Source organism: Manis pentadactyla, chromosome 5 (assembly GCF_030020395.1).
Source record: "Manis pentadactyla isolate mManPen7 chromosome 5, mManPen7.hap1, whole genome shotgun sequence".
Classification (NCBI taxonomy): Eukaryota; Metazoa; Chordata; class Mammalia; order Pholidota; family Manidae; genus Manis; species Manis pentadactyla.
Window position 1 is genome coordinate 164,588,182 of NC_080023.1, and position 22,697 is coordinate 164,610,878.

At 53.7% G+C, this 22,697-nt stretch overlaps 2 protein-coding genes across 3 annotated transcripts; one reads left to right on the top strand and one right to left on the bottom strand.

Annotated features, from left to right (window-relative positions):
• Positions 1-277: 277 nt before the first annotated feature.
• MATN4 (matrilin 4) lies at positions 278-11,849 on the bottom strand. Of its 2 annotated transcripts, XM_036902173.2 has the most exons (11): positions 11,466-11,849; positions 9,107-9,220; positions 7,792-8,361; positions 6,947-7,067; positions 5,174-5,298; positions 4,972-5,094; positions 4,760-4,882; positions 2,965-3,378; positions 2,712-2,864; positions 723-830; positions 278-642 (listed from the first exon to the last, which is right to left on the bottom strand). In XM_036902173.2, the coding sequence occupies exons 2-11, from the start codon at positions 9,183-9,185 to the stop codon at positions 584-586; spliced, it is 1,875 nt and encodes a 624-aa protein (XP_036758068.2). In that variant the 5' UTR covers positions 9,186-9,220; positions 11,466-11,849; the 3' UTR covers positions 278-583. The 2 variants fall into 2 exon arrangements, with proteins under 2 accessions (XP_036758068.2, XP_036758067.2); XM_036902172.2 differs by lacking the exon at positions 5,174-5,298 and having other exon boundaries at positions 6,945-7,067; positions 11,466-11,834.
• RBPJL (recombination signal binding protein for immunoglobulin kappa J region like) lies at positions 11,214-21,896 on the top strand. Its single transcript, XM_036902174.2, has 11 exons — positions 11,214-11,542; positions 12,804-12,929; positions 14,067-14,137; positions 14,319-14,434; positions 14,693-14,867; positions 16,666-16,803; positions 17,204-17,313; positions 17,566-17,718; positions 18,444-18,599; positions 18,708-18,811; positions 18,920-21,896. Exons 1-11 carry the CDS (start codon positions 11,250-11,252, stop codon positions 19,197-19,199), a joined length of 1,722 nt encoding a protein of 573 aa, XP_036758069.2. The 5' UTR covers positions 11,214-11,249; the 3' UTR covers positions 19,200-21,896.
• Positions 21,897-22,697: the final 801 nt, after the last annotated feature.

The window sequence follows — 22,697 nt, forward strand, 5'->3', positions numbered from 1 at the left end:
GCCCAGTATCCCATCCGTTGGGGGATGGAGGGCCACAGGCTTGCTCGGACCCCAAGGGTTCCCGTTGAGCCCCCTCCCTTCCCGCGGCCGGCACAAGGAGCCATCTGTTCTCCGCTGAATAAACAAGGAGGGGGAAGCAGCGCCGGGCCCACTGCCCCCCAGCCCGACCCCCGCACAATGCGCCTTTCTCCGTGGAGACGCCGCCTGGGCGCCTCCAGGGCGCGTTCCGTCTGGCCTCCCCTCCCCGCGGCGGCACAGCAAGACCCACAGACCGACCCGGTGGAAACCGGATTTCTTTCTTTTTTTTTTTAATAAAAAGAAGCCAGAAAGGAAATCCAACAAAGTTACTGAGCGCAGTGCGCGGCGAGGGCTTGCGGACCTCCCACGCGCTCCCTGCGCCCCGCAGGCCAGTTCTGGTCCACGCGAGGCCGGCTCGAGCGCAGCGCTGGGAGCCCGCCAGCGCCTCCTCCCCGACAGCCCAGGCCCGAGGGGCCCGGCTTCAGCCCGGCCACGCGCCCCGACGGCGCACGAAGGGCAGTCCACGGGGCTGTGTCCCCGCCCGGAACTGGGCCTCCGGCAGCCCTCAGGTCTGCGTGGCCAGCTGGTTCTCCAGCTCCTCCAGGCGCGCCATCAGCTGGGCCAGTGGGCTGTTAAGGAGGCCGTTGGAGTTCGCGGGGGTCCCTTCCCCTTCCCTCCAGCCCGCGCCCCGGCCCAAAGGATATGGTTGTGAGTCAGACTCTCGAGCGCCCCCAGCGTGCGGCCCTGGAACTCCACGAGGCTTTCGCATTCACAAGGGCTCCGAAGCTCTGTCCCAGCGCTGATGCCCTCCTCTGGCACAGGGCACAGAGAGGCAGAGGAATGAGAACCCGTAGGAGCATGAGCCGGCCCTGGCGTGGCCCTCTGATGTACCTCCACCCGTCCTGCGGTGGGGTGTGTGGGCTTTGGATTCAAACAGACCTGGGATGAGTCCCAGCTACGTAGCTGTGAGATACTGGAAAACTGACTCAACCTTCCTAAGGGTTACTTTCTTAATCTGTAAAAACGGATACATTGCGATACTATGGTGTGTGTGTGTGTGTGTGTGTGTGTGTGTGTGTGTGTGTGTGTGTGTGTGTACATCTTAGAGTTTCTCAGACCTAAACGCTTCCTGGAATCACCAGACCATGTTAAAATATAGATTCTTATTCACAATGGGAAAGGAGTTGATACTCTACATTTCTAATAAAAAACCAAGTGATGCTGACGCTACTGGTCCATAGCAGCACTTTTCCAATGAAACTTTATGCAGTGATGGAAATGTCAACATTTCAACATCTCTGAAGTCAAAACAAGTGCCTTACAATTTGGCCCATTTTTTTCTCAGCAGTATATAAAATAATAGGGTATCTTACCACGGATGCTATCTTAGGTTTACCGAAACTCTGTAAACATATGCCCTTTACAATATTAGGGCACAATGCCTGGCACTTGGCTTTCAAACAAGAGTTGCTGTTTATTTAAATAGTTGAACGCTGCTGGTTTAAAAGTTATATACTCTTAACAAACTGCCTATGTTGTGTCATCAGTGGTATTGATCACAGTCCTTCGAAGATGCCTAACTTTACAGCTGGGAAAACCAAAAGGTCAGAGGGAGGGAAGGATCTGCCTGAGGTCACAACCAGTTGGTGAAGAGTCTCAGCCACAGAGCCCATATTTCTCTTAGAACTCTAGAGCTGGAAGAACCGTGGGCAACCAGCACCCTCCCCTGTTACGAAAGAGGAGACCTAAGGTAGGGGTGGAGGTTAAGTGACTTGTCCAAAGTCATACTGTGGGAGACATGAGTCAGCATAAGGGCCCTGAAAGAGCAGTGAATGTGGTGCTTCCACAATACTCTAATTATTAAAATTAACCTGAAGAGAGATGTGTATGCACATATGTGTGTATATATGTAAATTACATATATATGTGTGTGTGTTCATATATATATATAAAGACTACAGATTCCCCAGGCCCAGCTCAGCCCTACTGAATTTAGCTCTGGATGAGCCAGGTTATCTGAAAGAGACTCACATTGTAGGCTTAGGTTAGAGTCTAAAGATTCCATGGTAAAAATTACTCACCCTCCCCAGCAATTCCCTGTGTCACCTATAAAGTACAGTAGGCAAGGTTCAAGAGCCCCCTTATCCTCCACAGCTAGAGTTGGTCCCTTTCTCCACAGCTGAGCATCAGATAAAGTAGATGGATTGAATTTATGGGCTACATTCTCCAAAAACGTATGTCTTTGTGTATTCGAAACTCTCTCAGCCCTGTCACTTTGCAACATCTGTAAAGTTGAATTCCAACAAGCTAAAAGGCTATGTGTGACTCTTCTTACAAACGCTGAGTTTGGTGTGCCTTTGAAAAAACTTCCCCCGAAGTATTCTGAACTCGCAGTCATTTCGGGGACAGGTAGCTTAGTCTACTGCTTCTTAAACTTGAACATACTTACGAATCACCTGAGGGTCTTGTTAAAGTGCAAAATCTCACTCCTTCCGTCTGGATGCTGCAGTTCTACCAAGCCACCAGGTGACAGCCCTGCTGCTGGTCCACGGACCACTCTTTGAGTAACAAGGCTCTGTCTAGTGAGTCCATCCCCCGACTGAAACTCAGCGAAGGGGGTGGGAGTGAACTGGAAAGGGAGGTATCCGAGGTTGGGCAGTGAAAGCGAGGGCCCCCGAGACAGATGTGCTCACCCGGGCAGATGCTGCCTTTGAGGTTGTCCAGCAGGTGCGTCATGGAGCTGAAGTCCGGGGAGTAGGACACGTGCAGCTCGGCCGGCTCCGAGGCGATCTGGTGCAGCTCCTCCTCCACCGCCTTTCCCACGCCCACGGCGTACATGACAATGCCTGCGCGGCCCAGGAACACAGGGGGGCGCCCTGGGCCTCAGGAAAACCTCCTCTCCTCCACAACCCAACCCCAGGCCAGAGCGTGCGGCTCCAAGCTCACCTTCCTCCTTGGCCCGCGCTGCCCACACCGAGATGTCATCCTGGGAGCGGCCATCGGTGAAGACCAGGCCCACGCGAGGCACGTTGAGGGCGCGTGGCCGCGCGCCCTGCGCCTCGGAGAAGCTATGCTCCACCATGTGGCGCAGCGCCAGGCCGGTCATGGTACCGCGCTCCATGTACTCCACGGCCAGGACCGCCTGCTTCACCTCAGCCGCTGTGCCGTAGCGGCCCAGCGGGAACTCGGTGCGCACGCGGCTCGAGAACTGCACCAGTCCCACGCGCGTGCCCTCGGGGGACACGTCCAGGAAGTCCACGATCTGGTTTACAAAGCGCTTCACCAGCTCAAAGTTCTGCGGTCGCACGCTCTTGGAGCCATCGACAAGCAGAACCAAGTCCACGTGGCCTTCCCTGCACCCTGAACAGTGAGAAGGGCTTGGATGGAAGGACCAGATCCTTGGCTGGCAGTCGCCATCTACCCATCTGGTCACTCATTCACAAGCACTTATTACTAACAGACATCATGCGTGAAGTCCTTCCTTGTGCCAGGCACTGTGCTAAATCACCATCACCATCATCATTATATTAATTTCATCGCAATAATAAATTTATTAACAATGTAAAGTAAATATCAATATAACAAATTAAAATTTATTATCAGCAATAAATAACAATGAAAGCATTCTTACCATGTGCCAGGCACTGGTTAGGTGCTTTATGTATTTTTCCTCAATCTTCCCAATAACCTTGAGTATTATTCCCATTTTCTATAATAGGAAGTTCTGAAGGATAAAGGGATTTGCTCTGGATTCAATAGCGAATAATGGCTGAGCCGTGCTCCTAATCTCTCTACAATGCTGCTTCCTCTGTTCTGAGCCAGGGACTTTGCTAGTCCCTGAAGGAGGTTCAACAATAAACGAACATGATCCTGATCCATGAAGAAGTCAGGAGACAGCAGAGCCATCAGACATGCCATTTGCTGGAGTAGTGGGGCAAGAATCATGCTAGAATAGAGGGGCATGCCCAGAGTCCGAGGTAAGAATAATGCATTCTTCCTGGAGTTGGTAAGGAAGACTGTATGGAAGTGGTGACATCTGATCTGGACTTCAAGGGTGAGGAGGAGTTCTCCAGGGCAGGAAGGGACATTCTAGATGATGGAAGCAGCATGTGCAGAGGCACAGAAGCTGGGGATGGGCATGCCAGCATGACTAAATGCTCAAGTGTGGCAGGAGACAAGCTGATGGGTTGGTGGAAGCTAATGATGAGCTAAGGCAGTGATTTCAAATTATTGACCAAAATCCACAGAAAAATAATAACACCACATCATGATGTACTTTGTATGCTCACATATTATTAAATGCAGCAAACTCGTTTCTCTCTCTCTCTCTTTTTTAAGTCCTAGTTATAAGCCACTGATTTGATTTCATTATCCACGAATGTGGTTGCATCCACCATTTGAAAAACTGCAGGGCTGCAGGGTAAGATATTTGATCTTTATTCTATAGGCACTGGTGAGCCTCAGAAGGCTTTGAAGCAAGGGAGAAAGGGGATCAAATCTGTATTTTTGAAATTCACCTTGGCAGCAGGATACAGGATTAAGGGAAAGAGATGGAGGCAAGGCATGGCTCATCCTCCAGTCCCCCCCACCCCCAAACACACACACACACACACACACACACACACAACACACACATTCATACCACACCCTGGGGCCACAGTGGGGGGCGTAGAGGCAAGGATGCTCAGAAGGTGGTGGGGGTGGGCAGAGGCAGACAGAACGCCTCCCATCCATGACTCACGGTTGCAGCTCTTGCCATCTGCCTGGAGTTGCCGCCCCTCAGGACACAGGCAACGGTAGGAGAGGCCGTCGCTCACACACTGGAACTCACATCCATGGTCCACACCATTGCAGAAGTCCCGGGCTTGAAGGAGACACAAGTCAGGATGAGTCAGGTGGACTCCACCAGCTAAGATTCCTTGTCCCTCTCACAAGTGCAAGAGACCTCCTCACCCTGACAGCTCTTTCCATCAGGCAGCAAGTCATGGCCCTCTCTGCAGTAGCACTGTGGCCCACCAAAGGTGCTAACACACTCGTGCTGGCAACTGTGGTTCCCAAATCTGCAGTGATCAATGGCTGGCGGGAAGAGAGAGCAAGACCTGATCAGAGCCATCAGAGACATCAATCCGGGTGCTAGTGGGGAGAACTTGCTCACCCCTGCAGCTCCTCTGGTCCTGCTGGAGTACAAAGCCAGCTTGGCAACAACAGAAGTGGGAGCCTGGGGAGCCGACACAGCGGTGCTCACAGCCGTGGGTCCCTTCCATGCACAGGTCAATGGCCGAGGAAAAGGGGAGGTCGGCATATGCCCTGGGGCTGCTCTTCTCAGCCAGGATGGCACAACCACTACAAGAGCTTTTTAAAAACACCTATTCCTGGGCCCCAATCCCCAGACATCCTGACATAATTTATCTGGGGCGGCACCCAGGCATCTGTGATTTCTCTAAGCATAGGCCTCCTTCCTACTGGGCCAGGCAGCACCCCCCAAATCCAGCCCCACATCCATTCCATTGTGCCCAATGCTAAGCCAGGCATAAGAAGGAGAGTCCACAGCTGTTGAAGACAGGGCCCCTGCCCTCTGATGCTCAATGACTTACAGGAGAGGACCGCACTCTGACACTTTCTCTGTCTGAGCCTCCATTTTCCCATCTGCGAAATGGGAATATGGTGGAAGAAAGCAATTGCTATTGACAACTTCCTTCTGAGGAGGGTGAACTATTACCTGTTGAGTATCTTGGTGACTTAGATGTGCAAAGATGGGGAATAGGGCTGCAGAGAGGTGAACTGTCCTGCATAAAAAAGTGAGGATGTGGGCTTCTAGAAAAAGACAGGAATGCAGAGAGGGAAACAGAACCAGAGAGATGGTGTGAAGATGAGCAATTGTGTGGGTTGAAGTTGCCAGTGAAAATCCCCTGTAGTGGGGTGACTGAGGACTTCTAGGATTAAGGGTATCTAGTAAATAATGGGCGTTTTTTTGTGTATGTATGTTTGACTTAACTTAGATGAAACTCACACTTCTGTCCACTCCCACTTTTAGTAAAATGGACATCTGCCTGCTCTTATGTATACACATATGTGCCCTTGCACGCACAAGTGTGTGAAACAAGGAAGAATCTGGTTTACATGAAGGGAACAAGAACAGCATGTATGGATTGAGAAACTGAGAGAGGACCCATAAATTAAATGAATTCAGCAGAAGCTCAATGCGAGAGGTAATCACAGAATATAAGCACTTGGGGAATTCCCAGAGATCTTAGGGAGAGATTTGAATGAATGTTTCTAGGTCATCAGAGCGGACTTTAGACAGCCTTTTCTAAGTTCTAGAAACAAGAATCCTCTAGCTGACACCTGAGTTATTGGGAACACATGACCTCTTTTTCCAGATTGTCATGAGGTTGAGATGATGTATGTAACACTCCAAGCACAATGTCTGATCCTGTAAATGGCATGGCAGCTGCTATTGGGATCAAGGGAGCGGATGTATGCATGCACATGAAAAAGGCCTTGTGGGCCATAGCTTTCAGAAGGCAAGAGCGAAGGACCAGGCCTTGAAAGATTTGCAGGTGCAGAGAGGAGCAGTGAGGAAGCCCAAACAGGGCTGAGAGGCAGAAGCAGGAATAAATAGCCTGAGGGGTGGGTGTGGGGTGTATGGAGGCCCTAACTACCCCAACAGTGTTCAAGTAACAGAAACGGCAAAGGTGGGCCTGTGAGAAGACACAGTCAAGTTTGGGAGATGTATTGTAGCCAGGTAGGAGAGATGCTGAAAGAGAGAGAGCAAGTAGAAAACACACTTAATTGTGGGGACAAGATTTCCAGCCCTGGTCCCACCAAGGACTTTATTAGACCTGTAAAGCAAAGGAGGTGGATTTTTACTGCCAAAGGCCCTTTCAGGTGCATGATCTGGCACTGGGGAGTCACAGAGCCCTCACCCACACAGCTCTTGTTGTCTTCAGCCAGCTGGTAGCCGGGGCTGCAGGCACAGTGGAACGTGCCAGGGGCTCTGACACACTGGTGCTGGCAGTCGTGTCTCCCCTCTGCACACAGGTCCTTTCCTGAGGACACACAAGAGTAGAATCAGTGGGGAACAGATGGGCAGAACCCCCAACAGGAGAGAGCTGGATGGGGTCTGAGGTAGGCACCATGCTCAAGTATAGCTTTAACCAGCATTTGATTCATTCGAGAGGGGCCACGCCAGGCGGAGGACTTAGAGCATGAACAGGGCCTGAGTAGCCCCGGGTGAATAGGCTCAGAAGAGGGGGCCACGGCGCTAGATGTGTCAGTGGAGTAGGGCAGGACCAAACGGAGGTAAGGCAGAGGTGCAGAGGTGCTAAATCAAGGTAGGAGGAAAAACTCAGGTGTGGCTGGAGCAGATCTCATGGCATTGTGGAAGGAAACAAAATGAGAGCGGGCGGAGCCATGCCCTCTGGGACGGACATGGCTGTTCCAAGTGGACGGCTCTAAGCTTTGAGGTGAGGTGCTTCTTGTGTTAAGGGGCGAGTCTGGAGTTTGACGTTAGGCCTGTGGTAAACCGCAACAACCCATCCTGGTGGGTGGGCACGCTCAGTGCTGCTCCTGGTGGGAGAAGCCTAAGCAAAAGTGGGCAGAGCTGGAATTTGCCCCAGCATGTGGTAGGCCGGAGCAATGCCACCATCTTGTGGGCGGGGCTAAAGCTGGGGAGAGCGGGGCCATCCGAGATGGGTGGGATTTGTCACAGTGGGAACTGGAATCTGAGCCGTTGGAAAGTTCCGGCCCTGCCGCAGCGCTCGCCTAGCTCACCACACAGCTGGCCCCGGAACTGCAGGCCAAACTCCTGGATAAGGTCGAAGGACTCAACCAAGAAGACGTGCTCGTCTAGTGGGAGGGACGCCATGGCGCGCAGAGAGCCCACGTCGGCGCGCTGCACACCCACAGCGTAGATCTCGATGCCACGGGCGCGCGCCTGCGCCGCCACTTCCGCCACACGATCCTGGGGCCGCCCGTCGGTCACGATGACAGCAACACGGGGCACGCGCGCCTCGGGCGGGCGCGCGCCCTCGGCCACGCTGAAGGCCACGTTCATGGCATACTGGATGGCGAGCCCGGTCATGGTGCCCTGCGCCAGCGGCACCAGGGCGCGGATGGCGCTCTCCATATCCTCGCGGCGCCAGAAGGCGCCGAGCGGGAAGACGCTCTGCACCTGACTCGAATACTGGATCACGCCGACCCGCGTGGCGTTGGGCCCCAAGTCTAGCCCGTGGAGCAGGCCCACCAGGAACTGCCGCATGGTCTCGAACTCGAAGGGGCGCACACTGCGCGAGCTGTCAATCACGAACACCAAATCCAGCTGCCCAGTACTGCACCTGGGACCTGCGAGATCAGAAAGGGCTTTCCTAGGTCAGCAAAGCCTCATCTCCGAGAAGACCCCCAGGGAAAGCCAGGGCAAAATGATGCTATGCCGGCGTAACAGCGCCCAACACAGAATTAACCTAGCAAATGAAATTAGGTGCGTGCACTCATCCAGCATTTGCTGCGGGCCTGGGCCAAGAGATTTCACCGATCTTCTGCCCTACAGTTCTAAGGGCTATTCTGGGAGGTGGGGTGGGGAGCGGTATTATCCATTAGGAAGGGGGGAGGGGTGTCGCAAACTCAAATGCCTATAGAAATCAGCCAGGCTGTTTCTATTATATATAAAAACCAACATATATAATGAACTGGTTGGCCTGGGTCCGTGGACCCCCCAAAGAGCCCATATCCCTCCTCCAGCCAAACACAGCCTTGTAGCCCTGTGGACCTCATGTTAACAGATCCTTGAATTTTTCAAGAGAAGACCCAAATCGGGATTTTTATGTGAAATCTCCTGATTTTTCAACCAACTTTTAAAAATTAAACATCGAATGGGCAGTTCTACAGGAGCCCAACTTGTTATAGGTTAGACACATCCTACAGTTGAGGAAATGGTGGCCCAGAGAGGTGAGGCAGTGAACTCGAACCTGGCCCCTTGTGGTGCCTAAGCCTCACTTTTCTGTCCCCAGGAGGCCAATCTAGTTGCCTAGACCCCCTGCTTTTGCTGCCCTCCGCCTGCTGGTGGGGGCTGAGCTGAGCCCCCACTCACCTGCGAATTGGAGCTGGGTCTCCCAGGGCTGGAGAAGGAGCAGCAACACGGGCAGCGGCGAGCCTAGAAGGATCCTCATGGCGCTTGGAGGACAGAGAACGGAGGTGTCAGAGCCTGGAGAATGGAAGGAAAATAGCAACAATAGCAGTTATGGCGCTCTTACTCTGGGTGATGGGCCCTTTGAGGGGAGGGAGGGTCAATCTCTCTACTTTTGTGTTTGACATTTTTCGTCAATAAAAAATTGCATTCCGATGGGATTGCTGGGAAACGAAGAGAATTCCACTTTGCAGAATTGCAGAATACCAAACAAATAGTAGATGAAAATACACAAAATTTGGAGGGGGAAAAAAAGCCTTTCCTAAATGCCAGGCACAGTGTTAAATGTTTTTCATGCATTGTGACATTTAATCTTCTCTACAATTCTATGAGCCTAAGGCTGTTGTTGTTCCCATTGTACAGATAAGGAAACGGTCTCAGAAAAGATAAGGGCTGGTACCCAAAATCTTGAAACAATTAAGTAACCGCTCCAGGGTCCAATCCTATGCCCATGTTGTACCAATGGCCAGCCCGCGTGTTCCGCGCCCTCTTCTCCAGGGAGGAGATCCTTGCAGCCGAAAGCCATTCCCCACTCCAACCCCTCCCCTCCGCACACAAGGCGCCTCTGTGAGGCTGTCCTTCCAACACACACTCTCGGCCTTGCACCGCCCAACTGCAGGCCGCGCGGGAGGGCCTCGCCCTTTCGCTGAGGAGGGGTTGTGGGTGGAGGGCGGTAGGAGACACGCAGTGCGTTGGCCGAAACCCACCAAGCACGTGAACTCGAGGCTTGGCGCCTCCACTTCTCGCCTGCTCTCAGGAGAGGCCGCCAGGGGGCGTCTTCCCGTCTAACTACCTTGGCTAGGTGGCCGTGGGAAGCCCACATCTGCCTAGCAGGTGCCCCTGCCCAGAGCAAACAGGAGGCTGCGAGCCCCAGGGCCTTGGAGATAAGACCCAGGCAGGATAAATCCAGCGCGAGGACCAAGAAGCAGAGGCGCTCAGGGTTCGGGGACAGTGACACTGGACTCTCCCAGAGAGCGTTAAGTGAGCAGCCGGGAACTCCGAGCGTGGCCATGGACCCTGTGGGAGCATCAGGTGAGCGCTCATTCTCCCGCGGCCCTTGGCAACACCCCTTGAAAATCACAAAGGACTCCCATTGTACAGATGGGAAAATTGAGGCCCAAGAAGGCGACCCGCTGAACTGCAAAGGAACCTAGGACTAGAACCTGGGACTCCTGACCGCCCTTCTCCCTTCGGGGCTTTCAGGCAACCTGGCGCCTAGGAATCTCTAAACCTCTTCTCCTTCCATTCACTCCTGCTACTCTGTACCCCACCCCCGGCGCCCCATGCTGAAGCCACGTTAGCCATTTTTCTGTTGCGGTTTCTTGGCAGAGGCCAGCCACCCCTAACCCAACCGCAGGTCCGCCCACTCCCCCTCAATTCCATGAATGGGCTTATTTTGAGATACATCGGGCGCCTGCAGCTCACTCTGGGCGGACTTCCTGACCCAAATCCTCTCCGCCTTAGCCTTTTCCTGGGAGGAACAAAAATCCCTCTGGCCGGGCCCGTCGGGGGAAAGTGACTAAACCAGATGTGACAGCTGTTGCTGGAGGTGGGAGGGTGCAGAATGCCTCCTCCAGCTTGGGCCCTAGGCCCGACCAGCACCCCTGGGGAGGATGGGGGTAAAGACACAAGCAGCCTTTGCCACCTCCCATCCTTTCCTACCTGCAGAAGTCTCTGGGCCCCCAAATCTTGATTAAGGTCCCCCCGATCCTTCTCTTGGCATGAGCCAACAGCTCACCTGCATCTCACCTCCACCCCTAGGAATCCTAGAAAGTCAACATAGCTACTGTCTCAAAGTTCATCACCTTTCCAACTCCCTAGGAGGAAGGAACCAGGCCCAGAGATCAGAGAGGGTAGTGTCTTGCCCAAGGTCACACAGCAACATGACGACACTGGAACACAGAGCTCTTTTGAGGGTGTAATCCTTGCGTTAAAAACATTCAGAAATTCCCTTAGGGTGCGGAAAGTGGACTCACAAGGGAGGAGAGGTCTGTGAATAATTCCCCAAGAGTTGACTGAAGAATGAACACCTTGGGGGGGTTCCTGAATGGAGAAGTTTAGGGAAAAATCCTTCCCCCTCCCATTTTGGTGGCCTAGTTGGTGGGGGCTCAGTTTCGAAGGATCCCACAAAAGTGGGGCAGGGCACCGCCGGTCAGATGGGAGCAGCGTAGTTGGTGCAGCCGCGGTTAAATACGGTCGCCTGGTCCGGCTTGACGCCTGCTGCCCCGCGGACCCCTCCGTGCCCCCAGGCCCGTTGACTCACCTGAGCCTGCCGGACCACTCGGAGGCGCGACCGCAGAGCGGAGCCGACGGGCGGAGCCTCCTGGGCAGCTGGACCAGGTAACAGCGCAGGCAGCGTGCCCGAGGCGGGGACTGCCAGGCAGCTGAAGCGAGCGGAGGCGGCGGCCGCATTTAACCCAGGGCTGGCGGGTTGGGAGGGGGAGTGCGGGCTGCGACCCCTCCCACCGTTAGGGAGCGTTCCCCCCCCCTCGGAGCTCTGGGGCGGGGCAAGCGCGGCACCCCCGGCTCCTGCCACCCTTGGAGCCGCAGACTGGAACTGCGGGGCCGGAATTCAGTAACAGCGGGAGGCTGGGAGGCTAAGCTCTCCGCAGCCAGAACGCATTGGAAGCCTCCGAGGCACTTCCCCGAGGAGAGCCCCAAGGGGCGGAGCGGGGACTGGCTCCCGTCGGCGGCGGCCTGGCCCCGCTTCCCAGGGCGCGGCCCAGCTTGCCCTCCGCTGCCCCCTCCAGCAGTGACAGTGAGGAGAGGCCCCCGGACTGTGGTTCTGCGAAGAGTGTGAAGGGTTCAGAAGAGCAGCCTCAGGCTTGCTGGTCCCACCTGGCGGTCTCTCAAACCTCTGCCATCACCGACTCCTTCATGTGTTCTCTGAAATTACTTAGTTTGGGGCCCACCCAACACCCTCACCCATCAAAACTCCCAGGCTGAGAAGCCATCAGGCCCCTAGGCTCTGACTGGCCCACTCCTCAGAGCTGTTGGAAGCCCTGTAATCCAGGGAAGGGAAGCTGAGACTGCGACAGGCAGCTTCTCTTGAGACAAAGGGGGAAGGGAGTGTTGCTCTGATCCCAGAAGGACTCACATGTTCCGCCAGGATCCTGGGGACACAGTTTCCATGTTTCCAGGAATCTGAGGGCGGGCAAGAGAGTACTCTGGTCCAAGGGGGCAGAAAAAGCCACCCACCAACCCCCAAGTCAAGATTTCCCTGGGGTCGGTCCCCTCGGGGTTCAGAGAAGCCATATGCCCTTGAATACCCTGTCTCCATCCTCAGGCCCTGCACAAGTATGGCCTTTGTGCCTCTTGGGCCTCTCCCCCACGCTTCTGGCTGCGATGGCTTGGAGCCAGGTCTGCAGAGTTGCACCTGGGTGGTCCTGGTGGGCTCTGTGCAGGCCTCATTGAGCATGGGGCTGCCAAAATATTTAGCCCAGGATTGGCATCCAGGTCCCCTCCCTTGCCTAACACGTCTTCTCCCTGGCCCCAGGGGGCAGAACTGGAGCATGCCCTTCCCCCCATCCATTTCATTCAACCTTTGCGCTCTGGGCACCAGGCCACCTTGCCCCTTGCCGCTCCCTGCCCCCACTCCCAGGTCCTCCCCAGAGTGCTCCACGGTCCTGAGGGAAGGTGTGCGCAGGTGCCTTCAGCAACAATGCCCCCAGACCGTGAGGATACTGCATGCCAAGGTGGCCCAGAAATCCTACGGAAATGAGAAGCGGTAGGTGTCTCAGCAGCCCCTGCCAAGTCCCTGAGCACCCCATGTGCCCTCGCCGGCTAGAGTCCTTTAGAGCCTCCAGAGGACTTAGGCCTTTGCCAGTGGCCAGTCAGAGGCCTTCTCCCTCAGCCCCCATCAGCCCGCCCTTCACTCTATAGCAAAACCTCCCTGTGAATCTACAGTCCCCATTCACTCACCCACCCACCCGTTCATTCATGCCTTCATTCCAGCAGCTACTTACTGAGCGCTTATCATGTGCCAGCCTCTCTGGGCACTGCTGGGCACTGGGCACAGAGCCACATGAGATACAGTCCCCGTCTCATGGCATCTTCACTCCATTGTGGAAGAGACAGTAAAGCCCCCACTAATCAGCGAACAAGACACTTGCCATTGTGGAGAGCCATAAGGGGAACAGAACAGGCTAATGTGACAGAAACTGAAGAGGGACTCCTGTAGCTCGAAAGCTCTAGGTGGTGGTGTTAAGACCTTTTGAGGAGGTGACATCTGAACAGAGACTTGAATGTGAAAACAGAGACAGACAGGAGAAAATCTGGGGAAGTGTGTTCCAAGAGAAGGAAGAGAAAATGCTCAGACCTTGAGGTTGTAGCAACTTGGGCTGTTCCAGGTACAAAAGAAGTCAGAGGGGCTGGAATTAGAGAAGGAGGTTTTAAGAAATAAAGTTGGAGAGGTAAGCAGGCGCCAGATCACGCGAGGACTTTGAATTTAAACCATTGGAGAATTTTAAGAAGATGAGTAACATGATTAGCTCATGCCTAAAAAAAAGAAAAAGACAATCTGGTTGATTTATGGAGAACAGGCTGAAGGGGGAAAAGTGGAAGCAAAGCCCAGTTGGAAGGCTGGTACTGGGTCCAGGCAAAAAGTGATGGCAGTTGGGACTCAGGTGGAGGTGATAAGGAGCCAGTGAATTCTCAATATGACTTGATTGAGTTGAATGAGGGTAATGATAAATGAAGGTCCAGATGTCAACCGGGATTCACAGTTTGGAGAAGTCTGGGGAGAGCGGTGGGAAAGGTAGAGAGGGAACCAAGGATTCTGTCGAGTTTGTGCTACCTTTGAGATGTCTACAAGACAATCAAGTGGAGATGGACATACGAATCCGGTGCTTGCGTGTCTCCGCAGGTTCTTCTGCCCCCCGCCCTGTGTTTACCTCGCAGGTCCCGGCTGGAGGGTGAAGCCAGTGCGGGGCCAAGGTGAGGAAGGACTCGACGGCGGCCCGGCGCCTCCACTGGTTAGGGGGACCACGCAGCAGGGCCCGGGAGCGGGGCGGTTCCCAGGCTCAGTCTCGCCGCGCCCTCTGGCGGCAAGAACTGAGCTCGCCTGGCACCGGAGTTCCCCCTGAGTCCTTCCAGAGCCCGCTCGCGTCCCTTTCAGCCCACCAGGAAGGGGAAACCGGGCCCACGGTCTGCGGTTACATGGGACTGGATGGCGCGTCCGGCAGCGCCGCCGAGACGCAGAAATTGAATTTCGAAGAGCAGCCAGACTCCAGGGTGAGAGCGCACGGAAGGGGGTCCAATTCCTGCTCCCATCCTTGCCTCTTCTTTGGAAAAGAGGCTCATTTACACCCCTGCAGAAGCCAAGAAGATAGGTAGAGGGGCGTGGAGACGAGGGTTCTGCCTTAAGAATGAGCCCGAGAGCGTGGATCGTGCTGCTTCAGGTCACGTCCGATGTCAGATAACTAGGAGATGTCGATTCATCCGTGGGCGGAGGGCTGGGATGAGACGGCTCCATCCCTGTGAGCCCCGTAGGAATTCGGTTGCGCCAAGACCCTGTACATCTCGGACGCGGACAAAAGGAAGCACTTTCGGCTCGTGCTGCGACTTGTGCTACGAGGGGGCCGGGAGCTGGGCACTTTCCACAGCCGCCTCATCAAGGTCATCTCCAAGCCCTCGCAGAAGAAGCAGTCGCTGAAAAACACCGACCGTGAGCGGGGCGGGGAGGGGCGGTGTCATCAGTTCTGGAGCCGCGGGATTTGGGAGGAGAGGCCTGGATAGTAGGGGCGGAGTCAGAGCGGGGGAGGTGGAGTCTGAGCCAAAGAGGCGGGGTCTGGGTGAGCGTGTGGCTCAGGTCTGGGGTGAAGTTGGAGAATGAGAGCAGAGAAGGGGGACAGATACCAAACTTGAGGTTGGGGTGAGAGCAGAGCAAACAGAAATGGCCAGCAGGTGCTGCGCTAAGGCAGATTACAAGTAACAATAAAAGGGTGAAAGCAATTCAGGTAAAATTATTTTTTCAGTGTTCTATGTATGCCTGGCTCTGTGCTAGATGCCTTAAAATAAAGTGTCTGTTCTGGAGGAAGGCAACCTAGTAGGGCAGAGAGACACACATAGCTGATCAAAGGGACAGTCTGAGATAAGTACTGCCCTGCATGCCAAGTGACAAATCGCAGGGCTGGGGGCTTTGAGGAAATTTGGTGGGGGTGGGGGTGGGAGCTAAATAACAATAACACCACCACTAGCCTTGCTGGGTAGAAGAGGAACTTTCCTAGCAGACATTTATATGCATCACCCTATTTGATGCTCACCCTGTCCTTTTGAGATAAATGCTATCATTCTCCTATGTCAGACATGAGGAAAATGAAGCCTGAAAACATTCATCCATTCATTTAAGAAATATTTGGGCCTCTCACATTCCAGGTGAGTTGCCTAAGATTGCCAGCAAGGAAATCACCCAGCCAGGATTTGAACTTGAGTCAGTTTTGACTCCAGAGCTCCTACCCCTACCCACCCCCTACTTACCTTTTGTCTGTTAAAAACTCTGTAGAATGTCTCAGATACAGGCAGTGCACTCTGACTGGTCCTTGGTATCAGTAAAGGGCTGGGGGAGTGGGGAGAAATGGTATTGTGTGATGGTTGTGAATGCAGAGTCTGGAGCCAGGTGGCCTGGGTTTGAATCCTGATTCTACTCAATAGCCACACATCTTGAGCAAGTTGCCTTCTTAAGTAGACATGGTAATATCTACCACACAGGGTTGCTAAGAGAAGCAAATGAGCTAATTCATATAAAGCATTTAAAACAGTACCCGACACACAGCAAATGTTAGCTATCATTATTACTCAATGGATCGGAACTTGGGCCAAGTAGAAAATAAGTGCTAAGTATGCCTAGCACTGTGAGGAGAGAGGGAGATGACTCCATGATTTCAACCCAGGTAGTCAAAGTCCAGTCAGAAAACAAATCTGTGGCTCTGAGCATTTGTGATAGGCTGGAAGAGATCAATGTTAAGCCCTGGAAATATTATACTTGCTGTTTGGCACCACATGGCCTTTGCTTATGCGGCCCCCTGAGCAACTCCTACCTACTTCATGCTCCCCAGCTGAGAATATAACCTCCTCCAGGAAGCCCTCCTTCACCCAGCCCTTACCATATCATATTGAAATCTTATATACATATATGTCCCTGTCTCCCCTCTAAGACCAGGAAGGCCTCCAGAGCAAAACTGGGTTTGGTTCACCCTTTGGTGCCCAGTACACAGCATATAGGAGGCACTTAGTGAATACTTGAAAAAAATTCTGTTTATTGAACTGCAGCAAGAAGGAACAGGCAAAATAGTACAGAAGCAGGACCATAGCAGGTACTAGATAGATAGCTGTGAATGTGAATGCCTAGTGTATCTACACCAGTGGGTATATGAGCTAGACTGGCAAGGGGGACAGAGGATCGGAAATTGGCCAGTCCAAGGGACAAAGCCAGGCCGGGCCACTGATTCCACCTCCTGTCACAGTGTGCATATCCTCAGGCTCAAAAGTCTCCCTCTTCAACCGCCTTCGCTCCCAGACGGTCTCCACGCGCTATCTCTCTGTGGAAGATGGGGCCTTTGTGGCCAGCGCACGCCAGTGGGCTGCCTTCACGCTCCACCTGGGTAATTGCATCAGTAGGCCTGGTGCTGGACACTTCACAGACATTAACTTATTTAATCTTCACAACTCCTCGAAGAAAGTAAATTTTGCTCACAGAACTGGGGCCCAGAAATACAAAATAACTCGCCAAAGTCCCAGTGAGTGTGTGACTGATCCAAGCTATTCTGACTCCGAGCCCTTTCCCCTCTTCTCAAAGCCCATCCCAGAGGGCACACATTTGTGAGGATGGCCACAAATGACCCTCCAAGATGAGAACCTTCGGCTTTAGCTGCCTCCCTGCATGCCAGCCCTACCCACGAGACCCCTGTGTGATGTGGGGTAGAGTCAGAGGCAAGAAGGGCTTGAGGCAGAAGCCTGGGACTTCTGCAACCCTCCTTCCTTCCTTCTTCTCCCCCCCCACAGCTGATGAACACTGTTCCCAGGGGGACTTCCCACCTCGGGAAGGCTACGTCCGCTATGGCTCCCTGGTGCAGCTGGTCTGCACTGTCACGGGCATCACACTACCTCCAATGGTATGGGGAGGCTGGGCATACCTGTAGGGGTCCCCTTAGATCCATGCAGAGGGCCAGGGCCGGAGGGTGAGGGCCCGAGGCATGAAGATACCTATTGTCACTCTAGACACAGTGCTCTGTGGGGGGGATGGGGGTCAGGGGCTGGGGCGGGGGGAATCTGCCAGTGTCTGCACGGCTAATGGAGTAGCAGAAAGCTGGCTGGGAGGGCAGCCTCTGGGTGCCACCATGCTTCCTACCACCCTTCCATCGTAGATCATCCGCAAAGTAGCCAAACAGTGTGCGCTCCTTGACGTAGATGAGCCCATCTCCCAACTGCACAAGTGTGCATTCCAGTTTCCTGGTGGGCCTCCAGGAGGGGGTGGCACTTACTTATGTCTTGCCACAGAGAAGGTGGTGCAATTTCAGGTGAGAAGCAGAGAATATTGGCACCAAACATCCTAGAAAGTCAGAACGCAGAGAACCATAGGGTGTAAGATTATCACCATCACAATGGCTGCTACTTTTTGACCAATACTGCCTCCCACGGAATGTTAGAATTATAGACTGTCAGGACAGAATCAGAGAATGTAGAAAAAAGAGGAATAGTATAATTGAACAGTACTCCTTCCCAAAGAATATTAGTCATAGAATGTTGGGATATAAAGTTGTAGAATGTGAGTAAAAAAAATAATAAGTAAAAGTTTCAGCAAAAATAATTAGAATCATAACATGTTAGGACATAGCATTTATAGAATGTGGAAAGTTATTATTATTAAGCAATACTACTCCCGAAAGAATATTATCATAGAATGTTAAGAGATAAAATCATAATATGTAGAAATGCCATTCTTATTGAGCAATATTCCCTCCCAAAGAATTTTAAAACTGTAGAATGTTAAGCCATAGAATTGCACAACGTTAAAAAACAAAATTGTAGAATCCTATGAAAATAGACCTTTAGAAACCAGCTAGACCAGTGGACTTATTTAACTACGAGAGAACTTAAGGGTCTTGTCCAAACTCGCAGGGCAGGAAAACCGCCGAGCCTAGGACTGGGACCCAGAATGGGAAGCCCAAGCACTAGGCTGGCTTCCCAGCGGTGGTGGCCACCATCCGAAACTTCTGCCCCATGCCCTTGGGTCTCCTCCCAGGCCTCCCCCTGCCCCAAGGAGGCGAACAGAGCTCCTCTCAACGACAGCTCTTGCTGGACCATCATCGGCACCGAGTCGGTGGAATTCTCCTTCAGCACCAGCCTGGCGTGCACCCGAGAGCCGGTCACTCCGGTGCCCCTCATCAGCACGCTCGAAGTGAGTCCAGGCTCTGGGGGGCGCTGGCGGGCGTGGAACCTGACTGCTGCGGGGCGGGGGTGGGGGGCGGCAGGCCACCGCCACACCACCGGGTCCCATCCTCCCCAGCTGAGCGGTGGGGGCGACGTGGCCACGCTGGAGCTCCACGGTGAGAACTTCCACGCGGGGCTCAAGGTTTGGTTTGGGGACGTGGAGGCCGAAACCATGCACAGGTAGGGGTCGGCGGGGTGGGGGAAGCCTCTCTCGGGCTCCGGGGAGCGGAGGGTGGGGGCTGCATGTCATCTGCGTCACTGCAGCCCTGACCTCGGTGCCCTCCGCAGGAGCCCGCGGTCCCTGGTGTGCGTGGTGCCAGACATAGCCGCCTTCGGCAGCGACTGGCGCTGGCTGCGCACCCCGGTCACGGTGCCCTTGAGCCTCGTGCGCGCCGACGGCCTTTTCTACCCCAGCGCCTTCTCCTTCACCTACACCCCCGAGTACTGCGCGCAGCCCGGGCCCCCGGGCGCCCCCGAGCCCGCCGCCGCCGCTGACGCCGACGTGCTCCTCCAGAGCATCCACCACGAGTTCACACGCACCAACTTCCACCTCTTCGTCCAGACGTAGCGCCGCCTGGACGTGGGCTAGGTCCGCGCGCAGGGCTGGCCGCGGCCGTTTTCCTGGGTCCTGGGCCTTGCTCCCTGCGCCTTCACTGCGAAGTGCAGACGGCAGCCTGAGCCACAGAAGGCTTCTCGCCACCGAAACCCAGCCCCGCAAGCCTTATGCGGGTCACTTGGTCGTCCTTACAGATCTAGGAAGACACAACCTGAGCGATGTGCCCTGTGCCCAGTCTCAGTTCCTAAATCGAGCAATCACATTCTTTCTCTCCGTCAGTAACTCTGCAGATCTCTCTGGTTGTGTGTCCCTATCCCTTCTGCATTGTCTCTGACTCTCCCTGTGTCTCATAATTTCACACACTGAGAAGCAGTCAGGGGACACTTACTCTCCAGTCAGCTGTGTCTCCTCTTGAAGAAAAAAACACATGGTTTCACACACCCAGGCTTGGGGCACAGGCACAGAGACATGGCCTGCATGTCCCGGAGCACCAGCTTTGTGGGGAGTACTCTATCTGACCTGGAGGGCCAAGTGCCACTGGGAGCATCGAGTCTGCAGCAGCACCAGGTCCTATCTGGAACACTGGATCACACTTGGAACAGCACCGAGTCCCTCCTAGAGCACAGGGGTCCTGCCCTGGAGCACTGGGTTCCATCCTGGAGCACAGGAGTCCTGCCCTGGAGCACTCACTGGATTCCACCCTAGAGCAGAAAAACCTACCACTCCTTGTGCTCTCTATGGTTGAAGCTAGGCATGGCACCCTTGCCTGTATTTGCTCCCTGGTCTACAGCTTTGGTAGCTGGGCAGGTGCCTGGGACAGTGGTCAGGCCTTAACATCTTAGGCGCTTCTCTTGCAAGCCCAGAGGGATGCAGTCCTGAGGATCAGATACTCCTTTGCTGTGCTAGTATCAACCCCTACCCAAGGCAGAATGTCATCTGTCTGACCCACCTCCCCAAGAAGGGAGCTGCCCACTGTACTCCCTCCCACCCCACAACACACACACACACAAGTCCAGTAGAGCAGAGAGCCTGCCTTTTGGACCCTTTTTGAAGAAGGAATGAGGTCAGAAGCAGCTAGAATCCCTGAGTCCCTGTCACTGCTGTGGGGGCTACCTGTCAGCCCAGGGGATGAGTTACCTTACCAGCTCTCCCCTCACTCTAAGCAAAGATGCATTCCAGGTCCAGAAACAAACACAGGATACAGAACGAAACTTCCCCAGGACAACTTCCTGGGATCAGCTGGGCAATAACACAACTGAGAGAGGAGCTTCTCTGCGTGGGGCCCGGGAACCAAATCACAAGCCATTCCCGATCAGCCTGCCCACCCTCTGCCAATTCTATGCTCTACAGGGAAGCAGAGAAACCAGGCAGGGTCCTGGCTCAGGTTGGAACCAAGGATACAGATAATATGGGTGACAGCTACCTGTACTAGCCCCTGGTGCTGACGAATGGGGAGAGCTGGTCTGAAATATGGGTTCAGGGCTCTTACCCCGGGGCCTTTCCTCCAGCTCTGAAGAAGGGATCATTTCCCACAGAATTCCTTCCCCAGAGCATGGAAAGCCCCATGAGAAAGAGGAAGCTGGCATTTCCCAAGGGAAGGGCATGGGGCTTGCTTTTGGCCCCAAAGTCTTGGTCAGGTTTTGTCATCGGCCATCAGCAGGCTAAGCCCCACTTTGACAGGGAAGGAGAAGCCTGCTCAAAGCCCCTCATGTTCCCTGAGAGTGGATCTGGCTGAGGACTGCAGGGAGCAAGTCGAACAGGAAATGTCCCCAACACGAGTGCCCATCTCAGGAGGGCCTGAGCTCACTGCCCCGTGATGTCCAAGCAGGAAGCCACTTACAGGCGGCTAAGAGGAGTTCCGTAGGGCACTACACAAGAAGTTGGGGCTCAAGGGCTCAATGGCCCTCCAACCCGACCCTCAAGGACTTCCTCTGCCACTCCACGAGGCAGGAGTCCGGCAGTCGAGAGCCCAGCCTGGTCTGAAAGCCCAGGTCCAGCCGTGCTGCTCTGCCTTCTTCAGCGTTCCCATCGGGGCACCCAGGACACTTGCTCTCACCTGTGCACCCACCTGGAAGTCTCAAGGCCGCAGCTCTGCTGCTTCTGAGTTCCAGTGGCTGGAGGTCATTGGAGGTCCTTCTGGCCCCAAGTCTGGAACCATCTGACATCAGTGTCCCTCCCTCTCCATCCCCATCAAAGCATGAATTTTCTGTCTCCTTCCTCAATGCTGGCCAGTCACCGAGGACTAAGGAGTCCACCCCTCTTACAGGAGAACAAGCTTCCTCTTTTCCTCTCCCTCCGCTACTGCCCGTCCTGTTCTCCAAACTCAGTTCAGGTGTCACCTCCTCCATGATTCCCCTAGGGAAGAACTGGCTACATAATTTCTGGGGCCCACTGCAAAATAAAAATGTATGGCCTTGTGTTAAAAAACACTACCAATTTCAAGACAGCGATAACAGAGTATAAATCAAGGCAGAGCCTTTCTAAGCAGGGGGCCTTGAGTGACAGCACGGATCACATGTCCTTGAAGCCACCCCTGACCCCAGGAACCTCACTGGGACCATGTCACCACCCACCTTGGGTCAAAGAGCTTTATGTACATTTCAGTTGTCCCATATATACTGTGAGATTTGTGTGGAAAGAGGCTTGTTGCTGTGTGTCCTACAGGGTGGATTAAATGCCTTGAACATTGAACTGGGGACTCAATATATTAATACCAAATTGCATTGTTTTGCATGGGCAGGTATTTAGATATTGCAAGTGCAAAACAAAACCAGCAGATGGCACTATTTCCCCTTCCCAAGAATGGAGTCTTCGTTGTTTTTTTTTTTTATAGTTAAGGAATGGTTAGGATCCTTCAAGAGAATCTTAACGTTTTCATGCTTTAAAGATCAAGACCCCCCAGGGTTGAAAATTATTGCTTTAGTCCCTATTTCCTCCTCATTTTATAAATGGAGAGACTGGCTCTGAGAGAAGGCCCAAGGGCAGGTTGATAGCAAAGCCAGATTTGAATTCTATACTGATGCTAAATCTGGACTCTGAGGTTATGACATGATGGGAATAAGATCAAAATCTCCATACCAAAATGTCCCTGCTCACAGTTGAGGTTCCACCATAAACAAGCTCATCTTCTGGTTTAACCACTGACATTTGGGTTTCTCTCTCTCTCTCTCTCTCTCATTTAAGTTGGGTTTCCTCAAAGAGAAACTCTATAACCACAGTGTGGGTAAAATTCTCAGACACCTTCCTCCCCAGGGAGCACGTGGACTGCTGAGAGAACAGACCATAAAGATGACAAGGGAGAGAGGAAGTGGCTTTAAGGGGAATGAAACCAATAACACAGTCTTTACCAAGTGTTGCAAAGGTCAGCCCTGACCACGCTTACCAAAACAGGCCCGTAAGCCAGGCTTGGTTCTGTTCCAGATCCCAAGGGATGAAGGCAGGTGGGACAGGGTGGCACAGTAATGCTTTCAGGGTGAAGTGAACACCTGCTACAGCTGGCTGCTCGCCACC